The 22,946-nt window shown below is 40.3% G+C and overlaps 1 protein-coding gene across 1 annotated transcript in view; it reads left to right on the top strand.

Moving 5' to 3' along the window:
• Rnls (renalase, FAD dependent amine oxidase) overlaps positions 1–22,580 on the top strand; it is a 231,629-nt gene extending 209,049 nt beyond the window's left edge. Inside the window, exon 7 of the mRNA XM_050159243.1 lies at positions 22,205–22,580. Within this exon, the coding sequence (XP_050015200.1) occupies positions 22,205–22,357 (153 nt within the window). The 3' untranslated portion in view covers positions 22,358–22,580. The remainder of the gene's footprint in view (positions 1–22,204) is intronic.
• Positions 22,581–22,946: the final 366 nt, after the last annotated feature.

Raw genomic sequence — 22,946 nt, 5'->3', positions numbered from 1 at the left:
AAAGTCTGAAGGGAGACAAGCTGTTGTCCAGGCTTTAAATACTGTATTTTTCACTGTTCATACACTTCCCTAGGCTCATGAATGCCAGTCTCCAAAGAGTAACATTGTTATTTGTGGTGAATATCTCACCTATACACATTAGAAAAGAGGAATGACCAATGAAAGATCAAGTAACTTAAAATAATTTACTTACTTTTAGATACTTTCCTTAAACAATGTGTTCCCAGTGCTTCTCAAAGGTCCATCCTAACCTTTGGAATTTGACAGACATGTGTATACCCTAAGCCCTGCCATGTGGTACAAGTGGCCTTGTTGCAATTAATTAATGTACATTTGTGTGGAAGTTGGATATAATACAGTACTAAACTCATAAGAAGAAGAATATAAACCAGAGACACAAAAAAGAGGATCGGGGGCTACATTTTCTTTGCCTCCCCACCTGTCTGAACAGATACAGCACTTTTGAGGAGGAAACCCCACCACCATTTCTGTCTAGAACAGGTTCCACTCTGTGTTCCTTCTGTCTCTCCTCCCTTCTCTTCCTTCTCCACATATCATCTCATTCCTTTTCTTCTCTTTTTTTTGAAAGACAAAATGCCAGAGCCCTACACACCTTTATATTAGGAAAGCTTCTGTAGACTATAGAGCGAGAATCTCTGTCCCAAATGGTACTGGGTGGTAGCAGTTCCCTATCCTAGTCCCTGCAGGATCAATACTTTCTTTCCATGAATTCCTTTTCTTCTTTTTCTCTCCTTTTGGGACACTTGAACTGTATCCTAAGTGCTATAGGAAGGTGAAGGGACAGGACTCGAAGCTGGGTAACTCAAAGGCATGATCTTATTTAATGTCAAAGGGACACACAATTGGAATAGCCAAAATGCAAAAGCCTGATACATGCAATGTTATTAAGAAACAGCAGTGGTAACTCTCACTCATGACCGGTGGAAATACAAACTAGTAGAGGCATAAGTAGGCCGGTAAGTAGCTTTCTAGAAAGCCAGACAGGTGAGAAGGATTGAAGAATAGCTAGGCTAGCAAGGATTTTTTAAGGTACTGAAAATATTCAGATGCTATGATAGTAAATTAAATTATACACTTGTCCTAATCCATAGATATACAGTATTTGAGATGAATCCTAATATAAGGTATGGACTTGAGGTATTTTATTTTTCTCCCTGCTATGACAAAATACCAATATAAAGACAGTTTAAAGAAATAACAGCGATCTGGAGAGTCAGATTATGGTTTGAGGGATTCCAATCCATCATGGCACAGCAGAGGAGCACAGGGCAAATAAACAACGTATTCCTGCAGAAAACGTATTTACAGAAAAGAGGTGAATGCTGATTCTCAGGACACTTTCTCTTTGCCCTCTAGAATCATTCTAGAAACTTAGACCCTGGGAACATTCCACCCATATTTAAGATGTGTCTTCTCTGCTTAAACATCTCTGGTAACACCTCACAGGAATATCCAAAGATGCATCTCTTAGGCAATTGTCTCTAAATCGAGACAATGAAAGATTAACCATCACAGGGTGATAGGACACGCCAACTTAGAGTCACCAATTTCATTAACTCACAGATCTGAAAGCTAAAAGTCCGAGCAGCATGGTGCTGGCACCAGTGAAGGCCCCACTGGCTAAGTCACCTCATGGTGTATCACAATGACAAGAGCAGGGCACACATGAGGATGCCTGGTGACCCATGAAGCCAGCGTCAGAGTCGGAGGAGCTCTGTTATGACAACTGACTCTCCCAAAAAGTAGCTCAGAGTCTAATAACTACCTCGATCCCATCCAACGACTATCTTCAACAACCCGACTAGCTTCCCCTGAACTCCATCTCGTCAATGTCCTACTGCCATACATAAGGAACATAGCTTCCAGCAACGTGAATCCTTGAAAGACACCCACAAACCATGTCCACACCTTCACACTTCCGTTAAGAAGTGCCCAGAAGAATAATATATATACAGATTTTAAAACTCCACTGGCAAACCCCAAATAAGTCCTATAAACACACTGTGTCTCCCAGTGGTAACCCACTATAGTGAGTGAGGAAACAAAGGCGCGGGGTGGGGGGTGGGATTAACTAACTTCCTTCTACTCCCATGGATAATCGTCGCATGGTGGGCCAAACGTTCATCAGGTGGGTACTCTTCCCTTCCGGGCAACTAATCATTCACAGCTTTGAAAGATTAGGGATCTTTGGGAAGGGCTTCACTTCTCTCAGTCACATCCTCTTTCCCCTGGTTCCCCTGGCAGATCCCTCTAAGACCCCCACATAAAATCTTAAGGGAAAGCATCGGCACTTTAAGGCTCCATCTTAAAGAAATGAGAAGGGGGCGGGGAGTATTTGTCCATGGGAACCAGCTTCTCATTTTCCTGTTGTTCTGCAGGCCCATTGCCATCTCTGGAATATCCACCATGACAGGAGGGGGGTGAACATGTTCAGTCGCCTATTCCATAAAAACTGCCTGCAGCGTCACCAGTTTCCATTCTGAAACCAGACAGACTAATATCTGCTGAGACTCGAGCCTCTAAATTGAATTTTGTCTTAAACAACATAGTGGTACATTTTTGTGGGTGCTGCAAATGAAGGGAAAAAATGTGTTTGGACAACTTGGCAACTGTTTCTGTGCTTCTCATGTAGGGTTTGGATAAAATTCCTCAACTGCTGGGTTTGGGTTTAACTCAAGGGAACAGTGGCAAATTTTTTAAATGGTTCTCAGTTCTTCCATTTTACATCAATTTCCCATCCGTAATTTAAATGTTTATCCAGTTAAATGTAATTTGGTGTTTAGTCCATACAGCATTTCCTTGAGGATTCTGGAACAAGTTGGTTATTTTAACGCTTTAGGCAGAAAACGGATCACTGAAATTGCCTCTCAGATAACTTGACATAGGATTCTCAGGGGAGCCTCTGACCCTGCTGCTCCACCACCGTGCTCCCGGGCTTTCCTTAGTCTCAGTGTCTGCCTTGGAGATTCCTTAAGCTATTGCTGGTGACTGGTTGCTGTTGCGGTGTAACTTTGATTTTCCCCACCCTTCTTTGGTTAAAATATTAGTGACTCTTTCTGCCATTTTTCTTTGAAAACTCATGAATTGCTTTCATTACTATCATCATTATTATTACTAACTTGTGCTTTTCCATCCAGGATTTCTCTGTGTAGCCATGGTTATCCTGGAACTCACTCTGTAGACCAGGCTAGCCTCAGACTCAGAGATCTGCTGCCTGCCTCTGCCTCCCACGTGATGGAATTAGAGGCCTGTGCCGCTACTTATGTTTAAAGATTGTCCAACACCAAAGAGATCAGGAAGAGAGTTTTAGAGCACAGAAAGGTAGTTAGCTGAGTTAGTTGACACCTTAGCATCATTGACAAAATGAATGAGTGCTCCAGCCCGTTGTTATCAGGGCAGTGAGCTCCTGTCACTTAGTTTCTTACTCAGGGGCTGGGTCTCTGCTGCGCAGAATGGAAAGTGACCAGCAGACTGAAAGTATGGTAGGCAGAAGAGGGAAAATGGCTTTTTCTAACTATACATCTGACATCTATAATGTACAAAGAGCCTTGAAAAGTTAAGCACCAATCAATAAATGAACAATTTAAATGAACAGACAGTTCTAAAAGGAAGGAAGGAAGGAAGGAAGGAAGGAAGGAAGGAAGGAAGGAAGGAAGGAAGGNAGGAAGGGAGGGAGGGAGGGAGGGAGGGACGGAGGGAGGGACGGAGGGAGGGAGGGAGTGAGGGAGGAAGGAAGGAAGAAAAGAGAAAGGAAATACAGATGACCAATAAATATTTGAAAAAGTGTTCTTAATATCTTTAGCCATCAAGGAAACACAGATTAAAACTGTCTGGAGATTGTCTCACTAAAGTCATAATGGCTATCATTAGGGAAACAATGTAAAGTCCGGGAGAGGATGTGGGAGTGGGGGCGGAGATAAACCTTTACACACTGCTGATGGCACTGTAAACTGGGGCAGCCACTATGGAAGGCAGTGTGGAAGGAAGCGCCTTGAAAACGTGAAAGCAGAAGTACAATCTGACTCATCTATTGCACTCAAGTATATAATGGAAGGCCTAAGTATTCTCAGACAGAACACTACAGAAATACTTGTACATGTTTACTGCGGCATTATTCATAACTGCTTCAAAAAGAACCACACTGATGTCTATCAACAGAGGAATGAAGAAAATTTGACACATAGACACAATGGAATTTTGTTTAGACACAAAGAGAAAGAAATCGTGACATTTTCAGGAAGGTGGAGGCAACCACACAGTCTTTGTGTTACTAGCATGTGTTTGTTGTCATGGCTGACCATTTAGTATTGAATAACCAGGTGGTGTTTCAATACTACCTGGCAGATACTGTTTCTGCAGCTCTCAGAATTCCTTAGTAGCCTGGAGTTCTTTTTGTCGCCTCATGAGCTGTACGCTATCCACATTAGCCTGTCTATTGATGTCATCCTTGTTCAGCTCATGTGTAGGCAGACATGTTCATGTATGTAATAACAGTTTAAGAAAATGAGGTCATGAATTTGAAAAAGAGCAAGCAGAGTAAATGCAAGGTTTTGGTGGGAAGAGAGGGAAGAAGGAAATGTAATTATATTGTAATCTCAAAAAATATAAAATAATTTTTAAGCTAACAAAAGAAGCAAGCACTGTTGCTATAATTTAACAAAAGGCTATTCCAGAATGGGAAAAAATGCAATTAAAAAAAGAGCCAGACAGTATTAATCCCAGCACTCAGAACGTAGAGGAGACAGGTATCTGTGTGTTTGAGCCCAGCCTGGTCTACAGTGTGAGTTCCAGGACAGCCAGGGCTATACAGAGAAATCCTGTCTCAAAAGAGAGAGAGAGAGAGAGAGAGAGAGAAGAAAGGAAGGAAGGAAGGAAGGAAGGAAGGAAGGAAGGAAGGAAGGAAGGAAGGAAGGAAGGAAGGAAGGAAATATTAAAATACACATGGTTAGTTTTAATGTTTTGAGTCCAGAGCAAGTAGCACATCATGGCAGGAGCCTGCATCTTTCTCTTAATAGTCTCTCAATCGAAGGGAGAGCAAAGGAGACAAGGAGGAAGGGGCTGGGACCCACAACCCTCTTCAACAGCACATCTCTGGTCACCTAAGGACCTTTCCGCTTGCCCTCACATCTTAAAGCTTCTGAAACTTCCTATTGAGGATCATTTTGAGGCTCAGTCCTCTATCACATGAGTCTTTGGGGGACGTTTAAGATCTAATCTATCACACTTTGCAAGCCTATTATCTGTTGAATCAACAACTCTCTGAAACTAGGCATTATGATTGATATTTTAGAAACAACCAAAGTCATTTGATCTTTTTACTGAAGCAGATTGTCAACTTAATAATTTTATTAGCTTTTAAGTAAAACCTATAGCTGATCTTCATCCAACTGTTTTAGTTTAACTCATAAGCTAATTTTGAAAGCAATTTAAATTTATCACCCATGAAAGACAGTGTCTAGTGCAGATCACAGATTTAAATATGTGACTTTCTAGCATGACTGCTCTGGAAGATAATTGTCAATTTTATTTATCAAAGCATATTCTGTTTCTCTTTCCATCCTAAAATCACTTTCTCTTATTCGGTCACTTGTATTGTGACTTCTCTTCTATACATGTGCTTTATAATTCCTAGATTTTTAATGTTTTATAATTATGGTCTTGACACTCTGAAGTCAGAGTGACTTGGGTTCTTATCTGGGTTCTCTGCGTGACTGTGGGCAAAGAGATTGCAACTCTAAGCATCAGAGTTCTCATTGGTGAAAAACTACAGCTAAACCTACATCTAGGAAGGAGGGGCCTTGCAAGAGGCTGTGGAAATGTTGCCCTTACTATAATTCCTTGACTATCTTTCAGGACACCCCAATATTCCGTTTATATTTTAACTCTTTTTTCATATCACATACCTAAATAGTTCCAAAATGGGGTGTTTCAGAGCTGACTTGATGCCAGAAGCTCTGGCAGTTAGCTACAGCCTATAAGGAACTGTTGGACAGCATCAGAACAGGACCAGTGACAGCAGTGGAATGCTGTTTTCATCAGTTTCCCTGCTTTTCATCATTCTCCTAAACTAACTTGTAATTGATGCTGTTTGATGATTTAACGTTTGTGCCCTGAACCAACATTGCCTGGCATAAAATTAGGGCCACAGAGCACTCTTGCTTACATACCATATGCCCATAGCCCTCTGGGCACATTGGAAGGGGGTGACTATGGCGTGAGCCAATCTAGCAACAACAGGAAGCCTGGCAAGTGTTGTTTTCAAAGTTCCATTAAATCATCTCCACATAACTCACCATCTACCTCAGTTCCTTCCGACACAGCATGTGATGAAATAATTCGGAGAAATCTCATCCTTGATTTAGGAACATACAGTCACAGTTTAATTGAAGTTTATACAGTTAAATATCTCATCTTTTTACAAGATTCCATAATGTATGAACTAGTAAATGTTTGAACACATGTACATTTAATGAAGTCATTTTTTTCTCAGGCAGTACTGGGACTCACCCTGCCATTTAGTCATTCTCACACTTACTCAAAATAGCTAAATTATTTTAAATGGTAATACTTAATAGAAAATGTTTTAACAGTCTAATGAGGGGAAATGTCATATATTACATACATTCATAGTCATCTGAAGCCAGTATTAAAAACTAGATGGTGGATGCTATTGCACGGGTGTGGGCACACTAGCAGTTTAGTTCCTGTTCCAGCAGTACTTTTTGAAAATTAGGTCTATTTGATCTATTTAGAGCTATTTAGCGTAAATATCAGTGTTATGCTATAAAACTAACAAGTTCAGTTGGTAATACCTATTTATACTACATTAGGAATTGATAATCTATATTCATGTTTTCATCAGCACACATTGGTTGAACTCTATGTGTCAGTCATTGTTCTGGATTCAGAGGCATCTCTCATCCTTCGAGAAGTTTCTATATGGCTGTCAGAAAGGGTGGCCACTGAGCAGACAGCCACGGTGAAGTCCAGTGTGACACAAACGATACACAGAGTGCTGCTGGGAAGCACAGAGACGACTCGGGGAAGAAACCGTACAAAACAGCTACTTATTCCATTTTAACTGTGTATTCCATGATGTGGAAGTCAGAGAGGAAAAGGTCATGATAGGATCAGAGTGTTACAACAATACATGAACTTTTATGAGAGAGGTGGCAGAGGGAGGAGGGGAGAGGAGGGGAGAGATAGAGATAGGGATGTGTGTGTGTGTATGTATGTGTGTGTGTATCCTCTCCATCCTCCCTCCATCCCTTTCCCCTCTCTCCCCCTCTGTTTCTTTCCCCCTTCCTCTATCCTCTCTCCATTCCTTTTCCCCCTCCCTTTCTGATTTATTAGACCCTTACCTGGTGTAAGTCAAAGAGATCTGTCTATGGCTCACTCCCCCTTTACCTGCTCTAAGACACTTAGATTCTTCTTATCACATAGGTAAGTGAGTTAAGGACTGGAGAACTCCAGGACCATTACAGTTCTAGGAAGAAAAAAAAAAAAACTGGAATTCAAACTCACCCCCATTTAAAGGTCAGTCCTTTTCTGTGCTTTTTTTAACTGCTAGCAATTTTTGAGTTTTAGCCTTTCCCCAGTGGTGGCACAATGTCATCCCGTTTTTCCTATCCTAGAAGTAAACACAATAGCATTTATACTCTGATTTTAGACAGTCTTTATCCATTGCCATCTGATGCTCACATCAGTCCGGATATCAGGAAGTAGATGTCATCTCTGCTTTAAGTGAGAAGACTCGGGTTTCTGATGCATATTGTGTCTGTAGTGATGGAACTGCTCAGCAGTGAAACAACTGGAGCTCTTCACTCTGGGCTCAGAAGCCCGTGTTTCACTCTCTCAAGGATAATCTAAAAAATGGACCAGAAACCTAAACATGCAACCTTAAGCTATCAAATTTTTAATTGAAAATATAGACAGAACTATGTATGACTTGGGTTTTATAAGTATTTTTAAATATAATGGGAAAAGCACAAAAAATAAAATGATAAATTATATCCAATGTATATTAAAAACAGTGTCTTTGAAGAGCACCGTAAGGAGAATGAAAAGACAACCACAGAAAAAAGAAAATGTTAAGAAAGCATAGATTTGATAAAGATTAGTATCCCAAATGTATAGGGAATTCTCACAAATGAAATATTAAAAAAACTAAAAATGCTAATGATTCAATTACTTAAAAGTGGGCAAAAGATTTGAAGAATATGACACTAAAGAAGATATTTGGATTTAATCATAAGATCATGAGAATTTTACCCAAGAACAATATACATTGTTGAAAGAAACAATGACCTAAGTGAACCAAAAGATGCCATGAATTGAAATTAGATGTGTAAGAGACATGAAAGTGATGCTCAAATCTACTGCTCTCTGCACCTAGATCCTGTTTGCCTGTGCAAAAATGAAAACTCCAATTCAAGAGGCCTGAAAGATGGGTCAGAGGTGAAGAGTGGGCGGTGTTTTTGCAGAGGACCCCAGTCTAGTAGCTCACAGTCACCTTTAATTCCACCTTCAGGGAATCCAATGCCTCTGGACAACACCAGCACCATACTTACATGTGTGTATCCACAGATTCACACACACACACACACACACAAAGTTAAAAATAAAATATTATATTTAGAAAACTGAGTCAAGATTTTTCAAATAGAATTTCAAGTATTCCCTAAATAGCCTGAAGTAATCTTTTTAAAGAGGAGCTAAATTGGAAGATTCACTCTTTTCAGTTTCAAAACTATGACAAAGCTGCAGTTCCCACCGTCAAGTGGGACTGACGTAAGGATGCGCATGATTGACAGTACAAGTGAGAGACCTGAACCAAACCCACGTGTGATCAGCTGATTTCTGACAATGTTCCAAAGTCCATCAAATGGAGAGAAAAAATCGTCTCCCCAGCAGGAGAAACAAGTGGACCTCTGTGGACAAGAGGACAAAGCTGGCTTCTGCTTCATACGGAATACCCAAATCTTCACAAAACAGAAAACACAAACTACAATGTGAAATTCCTAGAAAAAAATATGGGTAAATCTTCATGACCTTACGTTTGGAAGTTTTGTAAATATTACGTACAGACACAAGAAACAGTAAAAGAAAAAATATAATTTTAGCTACCTTAGAGAAACCTTTGTTTGTTCAAGAATTACCAAAAGAGTAAAAAGAGACTAGAGAAATGGCTCAGGAGATAAGAGCTCCAGCTGGCCAGAGCACTGGCTGATCTTTCAGAGAACCTGGGTTCAATTCCCCTCACCGTTATGATGCCTCATCACCATTCGCAACTCCAGTTCCCCGGGATCTGACACCTGCCTCTGGCCTCCTCATGTACCAGGCATGCACACTATTCACAGATGTTCATGCAGGCAAAACACCCATAACATAAAAAAAATAATAATAATTTGTAAAGGGAAGTAAAAGAGCAAAATGAGAAAATTGATGGGTCACATGTTTGGGAGGAATACACATGGAGACTATATGAAGAACTCAACCCTACAACTCAACAGGGGAAAAAGTCCAAATTAAAAGTGAGCGAAGGACTTGAATGGACATGATGTCAAAGAAATACAGATGATTACGTGAATTCATCAGGCAAGGGCATAGCAAGACCACAGTGAGATAAACCATGAACTTACAACCATTAAAGTTTATGCTATAAATTTATTAGCACATGTTAATTACATAAAGCAATAGTTTTCATTGAGGATGGTTATAAGTTTTTTTTTTTAAATACAAAACTATGAGTGTTTGTGAGGATACGGAGAAGTGAAATGCTTGGACTTTTCTGTAAGGAATATGCAATGGTTTGACTACTTAAGAAAACAGCTGGGTGGCTCCTTAATCAGGTAAACACAGAAGTAAGTTAGGATCATGCCATTCCACTCACAGCTGTAAACTCAAGAGTCAACAGCATGCGGTCAGATTCTGGGCAGCAGCATTCAAAATCCCTAAATGTATAATAAACAGTCCAATGTCATCAACTGATGGAATGTGGCATGTCCATACACTGAACTGTAACTGAAACATAAAAGTTGATTAACTACTGATAGCTGATAGCTCATGGAGGAACCAGGACAACATCGTGCTAAATGGAAGAAAGCAATCACAAAGGTCCTATCTCAAGCGATTCCATTTATGTGACATCTCCACTACAGACAGATCCAGACACAACATATCAGACACTCCAGGACAAGTATCATGTTCAGGAGTGGCTGACCAACTTATAATGGACTCCACAATTTTTGTTTTCTTTTATTTGGTTACAATTTGGTAGGGTTTTTTGTTTTTGTTTGGTTTCATCTTCTTTTTCTGTTTGGATATTGTTGGTTTTTTGTCGTTTTGTTATTATTATTGTTTCTATTGGTTTAGTTTGGTTTGATTTTTCTTCTTCTTGGTTTCGAGGAGTTTTGGTGCTATATTGGATTCTTGTTTGTTTTTTTGAGAAAGAACTTAAAGTTGGATGGGGAGGAAGGGAGGGAAGAGGATCTGAAAGGACTCTGAGGAGGGGAAGAATATAACCAAAATATAATTTAAGTTTAAAATTTGTTTTAAATAATAATATAACTTAAAAGCCAGGCATAGTGGTGCATGTCTTTCCCAACACTCATAAGGCAGAGGTAAGTGGATCTATATTATTTCAAGACCAGTCTTGTCTACAGAGTTCCAGGATTGCCAGGACCTGTCTCAAAAATAATAACAATTAATATAGGTACATATATAATTTTAATAAAAAAGAAGAAAGTGGATTAGTGTATGCCAATGGATGTACCTAATAGTAAGTTTTTTGTTGTTTACCACATACAAAGAAGGATGAATGGAAAGTAAGCACATGTGTACGTACATGCAGGTGTCCAGGCATGCACAAGCACACACACATGCGCAAATACACACACACACACACACACACACACACACACTGAGCATCATTGACTATTAGGGGCATGCAGTTTAAAACTTCAGTAAGAGACTATTACTCATCTAAAATGGCTCATGCAAAAAATTCTGAAGTTGGCAAACTCTGAAACAGATGCGAAGGAATGAGAGCTCCGCCAGGTCACTGTGAAAAGGCAAGGTGTCACACCTTCCCTGAGAAACAAACTGTGCTGTACGTCTTGCAAAGTTCAGTATGTGCTTACCATGTGAGCCAGTGAATCCCCTCTTAGAAATGAACGCATTCACACAAAAGCCACCTTCCAATTAGCATTCCAGCTTTATTAATAATTTTCCAAAACTAGAAATAAGCCGAATATTCATTACCTAAAAGTAGGTAAAAAAAAAAAACGTACTGTTTATTTATACATGAAGAATTGCTCAGTAATAAAGAGAAAAAATGTAATAACGTGAGTAAATCTCAGAAGCACTAATCTAAATGGCTGAAGTCAGATTCCAAGTCTGTTTATATGACTCTCTAGTCAAGAAAAACATAGAGTGACAGATGAGCACGGGGAGGGAACTAACCATCAACGAGCATGAGGAAATACGGTGCAAAGACTGAAATGTTCTCCGTAGTATTCACGAGTGGCTATGTGACTCTGGATGCTGCCACAGTGGCAGAATAGTCCGTATCCGTATGCTTTTACTGTTCTTAATTTTAACTTCGGTTAAGCTGACTTTAAAACTACCTCTGCCTTTTACAATCTGTCATTGTCTCTCTTTAGAACACAGAGTCGGTCCTTCTGTCTTCATGGGATTAGAAGTAGAAGGCAGGTCATTTCAAGAAGCCCAAATCCTTTTTCACCTTTATCTTACATTTCAGACAAAAAGTTCCTAGGTCCATTCAACATGAATGAGAACCAGAAGGAAATGCCAAGGGTCAGACTTCAGGGTCATCGAGAGGGATGCCCAGAGAATGGGAGAAGGGATGGGATGGGGAAGGGCCCAGTGAGTGGAGAATTGAGCACTGATCAAGTTAAACATGGAAGAGAGGGATGAGTGGGAACAGCAGGCTTCCTTTCATCTCTGGATTCCCCACTAGAAGCATGTTTGCCTCTACTCTCGAGCAATCGGGTTCACTAGAAGACTGCTGTAGATCGTTTATATTCAGATGCAAATAAAATCGGTGTGCCCTCTTACCTTTGGTAGTACCCAGCAGCACCTAGGAACAAGACAAATGCTTGAATAATTGATGAGTTAATATACTAAAAGTTGCTAAAGGGCAGAGCAATTTTCCACTCAATTAAAAATTCTAAAGGGATGTGTGTTATGACTATTGTGTTGTCTGTTCTAACTGAGACAGTGCTGGAGGAAACCATATGTCGGTCTTTATTGTGTGCTTGTTCTGAATAAAGTCTATCCAAACAGGCAGCTCTAATGCTTTCAGAACTTTAAAAGAGGCCCGATATAGACCTCAGCAATCAAACTCAATGTCAACAAAGTGTGTCCTCTGCAGTTTGACATCACTGAAGCTGCTCTGGGGATCGTAGCATTGATTTGTGGCACACTTCATCCTACATCTGCCCAATGGTTTATTAAAATTGGATACACAAATACCAATAAAGTGAACAGCCCCGCTGAGAGTTGACCAAACTGCCTCATTTCCCCCCACACTGAGGACATACTGTAGCCAGTAGTAATTGCACAGCAGCTCTGTCATACTCCACACAAGGCTTTGCCGCCAAGCATCCATAATACAGTAAGGCTCTCCCTAAAGTACAATGAAGAAATGGGCTTATGACATCACCATTAAATAAAATAGAACATTGAAGAGATGAGTAGACCAGAGGAAAGATGAGGTGACAAGCAGAACACAGACGGCCCAATTAAAATTTACCGTCTCCACAGGAAGGTGCCCGTGTGTAGATAAAGCTCTTTATGAATATTAAATTCTGCGGCATGGAGTGAGGTGGCACTGGGGTCCTTAGAAATCGTAGTCAGATGTGGTGAGTCATTCAAAGAAATAGGTTTGAAAATGGGCCGAAAGGTATAATGAATGCCCCAATGTGTCATTATTTTTCCAGTTCTGAGTCACTTTTCCATAATAGTAGATGTGTGATTGACAGATATTTTAACACTATTCTTAGTGACACAGTGATGTAGACAGATATAACCAGACATATGCTCTGTGTGCTCTTCCTGTTGTAACACAAAAACATAAGCATACAGAGAATTTTTAAGAAAGAATTTTAAAAGGTATGGGTGTTGAATGGCTAAGTCGCCCAGAAAAAGTCATCTCTTTGCTCTCTGATGCCTTTAGCATTCAAAGATATGTTATTCATGTGTGTCCTCGCTAAAACACTATTTAAAGTCTTTAACTTCACTGAGGTGTAGCTACAGTGTGGTAATAGTGTATGTAAACTAATATGTTTTCCAGCTTTTGAAATTAAGGTGAATATGTTTACATCCCAACAGACACATACACTGTTAGCGGTGGTTCTGTGGCAATATAGCTGGGGTAGGGGAGCCTTTCTAGGGAAATATGAATGTTGTCTAATGATCTGAGAAGCCTCAGGATGAGGTAGCTCTTCCTGGTGGGAAGGCCATAGCAGAGATCAACTGTCACTTCCTGGCAGCTGAGATGCACAAGGGGGTCAAAGGTCAAACATCCCCAGTGACTAACTTCCTCTTAAAGGCCCATCTTGTAATAGCTACTCCACCACAGGCTGGGGAACAAGCCTTTAAGACGTGGACCATTATGGCTCACTTACTCTGATATCATGGCATGGGTTTACTTTTGTGTTTCAGCAGACTAGAAAAGGCAAGGAGCTGTGAAAATATGTTCACCAGTTCCATCCATCTAAACCTTCATAGCTTTGCATTAGTGCCAGTGTGGCCAATACCACACACACACACACACAACGATAGAGGAAATGCAAAGCAAGGATATCAGTAGTCAGAATTTACCTCAGCAAGCGAGACAATACAGCCTCCCTGAATTCAGATAAAATTTTATAGTCACCCTGAATAGGTCCTCCAGAGTGGATAAAGATTATTTTAAGATACAATATTTCTATTCAAGTCACATATGACATCTCCTATCAAAACTCACACAAATTCAGGGAAGCTAAGGTGATGCACTAGAATGTAATATAAGAATGTGGTAAAATTATCTAATCTCTTACATGGCTAATTTTTTCACATGAATTAGCTCATCCTATCTTCCCTCCATTATCCGTGGGTCATTCTTGCCAAGACGCCCAGCTAATACCTTAAATTGAAGATAGCAGTTCAGCCTAAGTATACTGTTTTTTTCCCTGTACTTATGTATTCATGTTAAGGTTTTTTTATAATTTCGACACAACAGAAGATTAACAATAAAGAAAGAAAAATAAGACAACTGAAATAACGTAGTGCAATCAAAGTTCTGTGAAGAACTGCCAACGGCCGGTAATGCAATAGTGTGGATGTGTTAGGCAGTCAGTGCACACTCTGGACAGGTGAAAGGAGGCATGGGAACTTGTCAGGCTGTTCAGAGCAGCCTGTCACTGTAGATGTATGAAGTCATACCTTTTAGCTTCAGCTACACATGGTAAAGGAACTGTGGAAGCAGCCATAAGTGGTGGAGGGAACTGGGGTTTACACGTGCTATCCTGGCTATCTGCTGGCGATCTCGAAACACATGCCCTGTGAATAAGGAAGACTACTGGGTGCCATGAGAAACATGGTGGGGGATATGTTGTTTATGTTTTGAAGTAACTGACACATGCTTTTTCACAATGAAAAATAAAAGCTTTGAAAAGTGTGAAGTATTATATGGGAAAACCTGAAAATTCTACAGAAATGCCTTCTTTTGTCCAGACAGTAATTGTTTTTTCAAAGGCCTCAAGAATTGTAGGGATTCCCACCATACCAGGTTCCTCAACAAAGGTGCAAGCCCAGACAGACGATGAAACCATAAAGACAGTTCCTCGGCACCGAAATGCTGGACTGATGGAGACAGCCTACATCCCAGATCATATTTCTTAATTTATATAAAAATCATCTGTTTTAGAAGCAGCTACCTTCCAGAGCCTGCATCTCAAAGGGGAAGAACGAAGGATGATGGTTGATGACAGAGAATGAGTCACCGCAGCTAGAGGCGGAGGCTGAGACAGTGAAGCTGCTAAGGGCTTTACACCAGTACTCATGGTTTTGTTAGTTCCTGGCTCCGAACTGATATCTTCTAGCATCGTCTGAGTCATCTTCTCCAATCCTGTTTTTCCCACCATTTCTGATCGTTGTTTATGTGGTTCTGGAGACTTACACAGCTTTCTTTCCAAGTACAGCTGGAGCCCTGGTTTGAAACTCTATGGCAAGGCAGTAGTCTGTAGGGGAGTTTAGAAGATTTTAGAAAGAATTCTAATTGGCTTTTTAGCAGAGGAAGTGACTCTGTTCTAATCCTTTTTCTTTACATTAAAAGGTCTCTAGTTTAGAGAAAGACAGGGCATCAGGCTATCCTAGCTTTAGTGGAAAGAAAGAGGGGAAAAAAGGAAAATTTATTCCTGTATTTCACATTACATTGTACTTTAGTCTTCTTATTTATGGTTAGTGTATAGTGTATCCTAGCCACGAGCAGCTACAACCAACTGGTAGTGGCTCCCTGGAGCACTAAAGCAAAGGTGTCGCAGCCACTTCTGGGCTCAGTGAAAACGAATACCACCATTGATTAGTGATGTCTGTCAGGAGTTCCTGTACACGTCACCCCGATACACTGTGGCACTATTGGAGAAACCAGACTAGGCTCTGGATTCAGCACACTTACCTTTGTAGAGGAAGAAGTCGATCCTCCTATCTGCAGCTATTCCTGTCAGCTCTACACAATGCTGTTCATTTAGATGGACTGAGAAAATGAAGAGCTTGTGGCTGGATGCATTCAAATCCAGACAACGCAGGGCTGTGCATCAGACAGACCCTGCCTCAAGGGTCCTGCTTCTCCTCAATTATCTTTTTACTCGTGGGTTTTTACTACTTATTATGTATATCACCATCTCTCCTCTGCTCATCTATTTAATATTCGTCTTATTTCACCCATTATGAGATACCAGCATGGAGCAAGGTGACGTCAACATATGGGTTTCATACACATGAACTTGGTTATTTTCTCATTAAAGTGGGCAGACCCCGAACCACAAATTATTTAATTATTTAAGCAGTCTGGCCACCGTCTGGAAACTTTTGTTCCACTGAAAAGAAACTCGAGTTAAACTCTTTTTCTGTAATGTCTGATCTGATACAGAGGCGATATCAGTGCCGGAAAGGAAAACCCCTAGAGAGCTCAGTAATGCACTCCTAGAAAAACCACGTTGCCCATGTTCTAGACAGTACTGAGAGAGGATGGGTGCTATGAAAAGAACATGGATGTCATAGATCAGAGGTCAACAGCTCTGTGTCGTCATAGGAATGAGTCTCGGGAAAGACTAACAGTATATTTCTTTATTAATTTTTTATGGTTGTAAAAGATGTGTTTATAGTTATGATTGAAATAGTGTGTGTGTGTGTGTGTGTGTGTGTGTGTGTGTGCGTGTGCGTGCATGTGTGTCTCTATGTCTTAGGGTTTTATTGATGTGGTAAAACACCATGACCAAAAGTACCTTTGAGAGGAAAGAATCTATTTCATCTTAGATTTCCAGGTAACTGTCCATAGCTGAGGGGTGTCTGAGCAAGAGCCCAAGCAGGGCAGAAACTGAAGTAGAAGATATGGAGGATCACGTTTCTTGGCTTGCTCAGCCTGCTTTCCTATATCCCCGAACCACCTGCCCAGGGATGGCACCATGCAAATGAGCTCGGCCCTCCCACATCAATCACCTAGTAAGAAAATATGTCACAGACTTCCCTATAGGCCAGTCTTATGAGGACATCCTCTCAATTAAAATTCCTTCTTCCCGCATATGTCTAGGTTTGTGTCAAGCTGATAAAACCCAGTACACTATGTATAGTTTTCCAAACAAAGCATTTTTAAATAGTTACTTAGCTTTATGTATCTTGGAAATTCACAGATGGGGGATGGGGCTAACTCACTGGTGCACATGCTCATAGAGAAGGTATGAAGAATAGACATACGCATGGAATCCCCACTTGCGGTGGGGTTTGTGCCTTCCAGTTGCCATCTTCCTAATGGACCTGAGCACTCTTAAACTTACAGCTAATAAGCAGAAGGGAGCTTTAGGGGAAATGTTCTGCTCAGTTGTGAGCTGGTAATTCGTCAGTGCCGTATAATTTAATTTGCTGAGCGGTAAATGCCAGCTGCCAGATCACGTGGTTGGGAAAGTGGGCCACTCATTCGGCAGCCAGCAGTTTAGAGGAAATCAATCCCATCACATTGAAGGTGGAATCGCCCGTTTTGCAATTACCCAGTGAGGAAAATATGAAAGCATGGAGTGTGTTTTGGCAAGTGTCTTCAGCCATGTGAGGCAGAGAGTCCTGCAAGAGAGGATCTTGTCATTGTTGAAACCACACTCTCTCGCAATAATACAGCCCTTGGCTCTGCTTCCAGCCACAGCCAGGAACCACATCTCAATAGTTGTATTTAAAGTCTGTGTCAGGGCTGAAACAGCCCTATGGAAAGTCAGGTTTCTCTGGCTCACATGTGTGACACGGCTGTACAGAAAGAACTCTTTCCTGGTCTGGGTGACTAATGTAATACTCCTAGAAATGTAGATGGGTTAGATGCATAAATTCTCAGAAAAGGCAAAGGTTTTTTTTTTCTAAGTGATTTAAATCCACCTGCAGAATAAAATGAAAACTCTCAAGTCTTCCCCATAATGGAGAGCCATCATAGCAGAGAGTTCCCCCACCCCTAGGCTTACTGTCTCAGGTCCTGCCATTGTTCTCTTTGTCATATGTCCTGTTTCTGTGCAAGCTAAGATTCCCTTGCTTATATATATAAAACACAGGTGTCTCAAGATCTTTATTTGCTTAAGCAAAATAGAAGGGCTAGGAACAGCTTTCTTGTTAGCCCTGCCTGCTGAAGCCTGTGGGCTCAATCTTCTGCTGTGGGAACTCTTTCAGCCAATAGCCTTTAAGATAATCAGCCTACATTGGGTGTGGTCTTATGTACTATAAATGCAGATGAAAAGCATGTACAGGCCTCTTGGCTGCTGGGTACACACAGAGGACTGCAGATGGCTACCCTTTCTGTGAATTTATCCCCTAATAAATAAACCTTTGTTATACTCCATTCCAGGCTATTTGAAACTCTTTTGTACACCAGCAAATTGGAATCTAATGTGGGGTCCAAGTCCACACCATTGCCGGGCCCTGCCCAGACCCCTGTCTGTGGCATTCTCTCACCCCGTGCAATTGACCTACCTCTCTGCAGCTGAACTACCCCTCTAGCACACAGCTGAGTATGGTTTGGCTCCATGGGCCTGCCACAGCAACTTAGCAATTTCCCACCATGGTCCATGCTAACCGACTTGGTCTCGCCTACTGCCACCCACTGCTTTCTGCTGCAACTGCTCTGTGGCTTCTCTGGCTTCTCCCAGGCCTACTCTGATCAGGCTGAGCTCTGACTCTGGGAGCAAAGGCTCTAACCCTATACAGGGGACACAGGCTTGCGTTCCCAGTTCAGATACATGAATGCCAAGCCCGAACTCAAGCCAGTAGCCTCCACAGGAGAAGAAATGCTATGGATACCATCAAAATTAATAAAGATTTGGTTTGAAAAGGAGAAACTGCTTGATAAAAAGAAGTCACAGCTCATCCACAGAGGTGACAATCCTACAGGTTGTAAGGAAACGTCATAAGAGTTGGGGCAAGGTTCTGTTCTTGTCTTTGCAGGAAAATACCCATCTTCGAAAAGTCAAGAGACCTTGGACATCTAGATGCTTAAATAAGAAAGATAGCTATCCACAAAGAATCACCAAGCAAAGAGATCTAACTTATGGTAACAATATCCTCTGCAGGGTAAAATTTCACTACCTAAACATACATATCTCCCTACTTCTCAGTATAATGATAGTTGCGACTCACTTAAAAATTAAAACTGGCTTTGAAGTTGGACAGTGGCTATCCTTCTCTAAATCCGAGCATGTTGTTGAAAGAAAAAGTCAGAGTTTCTGTCTCGTCTCAGAAGCCACCTGGTATGGGACAGAAGGAAGATAAAATTGAGGGACTTTTTTCAAATCTTTGCTTTCACAAAATTTAACTTCTCTCATACCAATTTTTGTCTTTATGGTATCTTTCATTGAATATATGTCTATATGAATAATGTTTAACTTATCCACAATGAACAATAAATTTTCCTGCAGTAGTCTTTGAAGTTTCAATGAAGAATGTGGGGCTCCACAACAACCTGGTTGTTACAATGTCATTATTCTGATAGTAACACTTTAAGATTGGTTTTGGGTTACAAACTTCTCAAGATGATCCCAACATGGCTAGTTGAGATGGTGCACCTCCTTATAATGTTCTGACCAGAACTTCAGATAAGAACTTCAGAAAAACCCTACCAACTATTCAGAGACTATCTGCAATTGTACCAGACAGTAATCCTGAAACTTAACCATCATTTTAGTTTTTAGAGGATTCCATAGAAATATCATCACTCCCATGACAGTTGGATGTAATTCTAGAAAACGATGTCCCGTCTCCCAACATAGTTTGTCCTCGGCTAGGAACATTACTAGGGGTTAGTTATAACTGGTATAGAGTTGGGGGTAGAAATGAAGTAAACTCAGGGATCTCTTTTAAAAAAAAAGGGAATGGATGGGATGGGATAATTGGTAGATTATTGTGAGCTTACTAACACTAATAATAATAGTGAGTAGTAGTGAGATTACTTGTGAGCTATTATTTATAGACAAATTACATTGGTATAGATTCTTGCATATTGATACAAATTATATTTTTATATACAAATTATATTTTATATTCAATTATATTGAATATGCTCCTATTTCTGTTTACAATATTTGTGCATCTTTGCAAAGTTATTTTGTCATATTGTATGCCTCATGTTTCTACCTATGCTTAAAATATTTTGCATATTGTTGCAAATTTAGGATACGTTTATCATGTTGCACTATACATTTCTACCTCCAATCAAGATATTTATATATTCTTTACATTTTGAGGTCATTGTCCTCATTCGCTGCACATTTATTTAAAGACTGTTTAAATTTTCAATATGAAGCCTTAGTCTTTAATCTACATAGGTATTAAGAATTACATGTTAATAGTCATCCATGTTTGTTATACTTATAGTTAGACTAAACAGGTTCTTGATTGTATTCCACTTGGATAGGTAATCTTCAAACACTTCAAAGAACTATTTACATAGTTTAGGATTCTGTTGACGTGTGACATAATTGTTCCTGGCAACAACGAGGACACTCCAGTTGGAGCTTGTTTTCTTCTTGGCAAAACTGGCTGTTGGGCAAAGAACTGCCCCTGCCTCAACCACTGACAAAATGTACAGTGTCCACACTGGACAAGCAGGATACAAGTAAAAAGACTGCCAAACCTTACCAAGACAGGGCAAAATGGTTTTGAAAATTTTCCTGCCTCTAAATATGGTCTGTCAGATACTAGGCCTTAACCAAAGTTGGTTGCCGAAACATTGCAAATGAGACTTTGGGTGATTGCCCAGGTAGCCGGTTGTCTCTGTCATTTCTTACACCTTTTGGGATTTTCTTGATTGCACTTCCTATTTACTCAAGTGATATTGTATCCCTTCTCAGGTCTTTGATGGGATTGAAGGCTAGATAGTCATAGTTACTTTCCTCTCATTACTTAGCCAAGCTATTTCTAATGTAAGACTTGACTTAAGACTCCTTAGGATAACTATTGAAACATTTAGCATATTTTTCTTGTTTGATGTTGTTCATGCTGGTTGTAATTCTAATTTTAATGTATGTTTCTGCCTCTTCTTTTCCCTGGACAATACTTAATATTTGTTCCAATTGTATATAGTTTTGTATCAGACTTAGAACTCTTTTATTTAGACAAAAGGGGGAGGTGCTGTGGGAACTCCTTCAAACAATAACCTTTAAGATACTGGCCCACTTTGGGCATGGTCTCATGTACTATAAATGCAGACAAAATGGCTTGGGCCTCTTGGCTGCTGGATTCGGTTCCAGTTCCCAGCACATGCAGAGGTCTGTGGAATGCTACTATTTCTGTGAGTTTATCCCCTAATAAATAAACCTTTGTTATATTCCATTCTGAACTATTTTGGAACTCTTTTGTACATCAACAGTCTCCAGTATTGAGGGGCAGGGGAGACAAAACGTAGCGTATAAACAAAGCTGTTCTCTGCAAAACTTTTCTGCTTTTAAAGCACTGGTTCTCAACCTGTGATTCTTGACCCCTTTGGGGGTCTATCAACTTTTTCACAGGGGTCACATATCAGGGATCCTGCATAGCAGATATTTACATTATGATTCAGAGCAGTAGCAAAATTACAGTGGCATATGTGCCTGGAGTCTGGAAGGGCCAAGGTCAGGTCATTGACAGGTTCAGTGTTGGACCTGCTTTCTTCATAGTTGATGGATTTTAATTGTGTACTCCCATAAGATCACTTACCTTACACCATGCCTTTCACATCCCAAAGGTCCTTTCCCCTAATACCATCACCATTGGGGTCAAGAGCTGTCGTAGTTAGGGTTAATATTGCTGTGATGAAACATCATTACCAGAAAGCAAGTTGGGAGAAAAGGGGTTTATTTGGCTTATATTTCCATATCACTGTTCAACATCAAAGGAAGTCAGGGCAGGAACTGGAGGGAGGAGCTGATACAGAGATCTGGAGGGGTGGTGCTTACTGGCTTGCTCCTCATGGCTTCCTCAGCCTGTTTTCTTAGAGAACCCAGAACCACCAGCCCAGAAATGGCAACACCTGCAGTGGCCTGGGCCTTCCCCATCAATCCCTAACTAAGAAAATGCCCTAGAGGCTTGCCTTTCTTAATTGAGGTTCCCTCCTCTCAGATAACTTTGCCTTGTGTCAAGTTGACATAAAATTATGCAGCACAGGAGAACAACATATGAATTTGGAGAGGGGGGGTAAGCATTCAGACCATAGTATCTACAAATCTAGAAGTTCCAGTTATTTGTAAATAAAATTTTAAACATTTGAGAATATATATATGTAAATATTTTGGCAATAGGTAACTTTTGATATAGTCTTTTTTTTTCTTTTTGCCCCATGAGTAAAATTTTATTTTCTCCAGGGAGCAAAAACTTAGTGGGCATTACCACAACAGTGCAGTGACACACTGAATGTCAACTCCAATCTTTTTTTTTTTTCATTTTTTGCTTTTTTCAGGTTACAAACTCAGCTGCCAACTGTCCCGGCCAGATGACTCTTCACCTCCACCCTTCCTTGGTGTGTGGAGGGGATGGATTTACTCACTCCAACTTCGACGGCTGCATCGCCTCTGCCCTGAGTGTCATGGAAGCTTTAAAGAATCATATTTAGTGTCTATGTTCTCTAAAGAATCATATTTAGTGTCTATGTTCTCGTTTCTACATTCACTCTGGGGCCCTTTGTTTTCACAGACCTCTGATTATTCTGGATTTTTGTGGGGAGAGGAATTACTTGGAAAAATTTCTCCACTTAACTGTCATTTTTCATATGAAATATAAAAACAATATAATAATTTTGATAGCTACCACCCATAATAAAATGATAATTTCTTAGACTTTGCTCCTTCCCTGCATTCTCTGATTTTCTATGACTGATCCTTGTTAAAGTAAAATAATTCTTATGAGGAACAAATAACCATCCCCACAATTATACTAAACCAAAGTTCCCATTTATGGGCCCAAACCTTTGCTATCTTTTTGAAAACTTCAATTCTAAATAAAGAACAACCATTACCAAGTCTTGTGTTATAACTTCACACATATCCTTGAATTGACATTTTTGCAAATTATTGAAGTGCAAGATTTCTCTGAAATGTGGAATAATCTTTGATTCGCATTTGCTTTCCAAGTTATTAAGGCTCTAGGTAGTAGGTCACATATGTCACCAGACTACAGTCCGAAGAGCAGCTTGACCCACAAAA

The sequence above is a fragment of the Alexandromys fortis genome, unplaced genomic scaffold (assembly GCF_014885135.2).
Source record: "Alexandromys fortis isolate MF-2015 unplaced genomic scaffold, M_Fortis_MF-2015_v1.1 scaffold_10, whole genome shotgun sequence".
NCBI classification, from domain to species: Eukaryota; Metazoa; Chordata; class Mammalia; order Rodentia; family Cricetidae; genus Alexandromys; species Alexandromys fortis.
The sequence above is the reverse complement of the archived record's forward strand: the minus strand, read 5'-3'. Positions and strand labels throughout refer to the sequence as shown.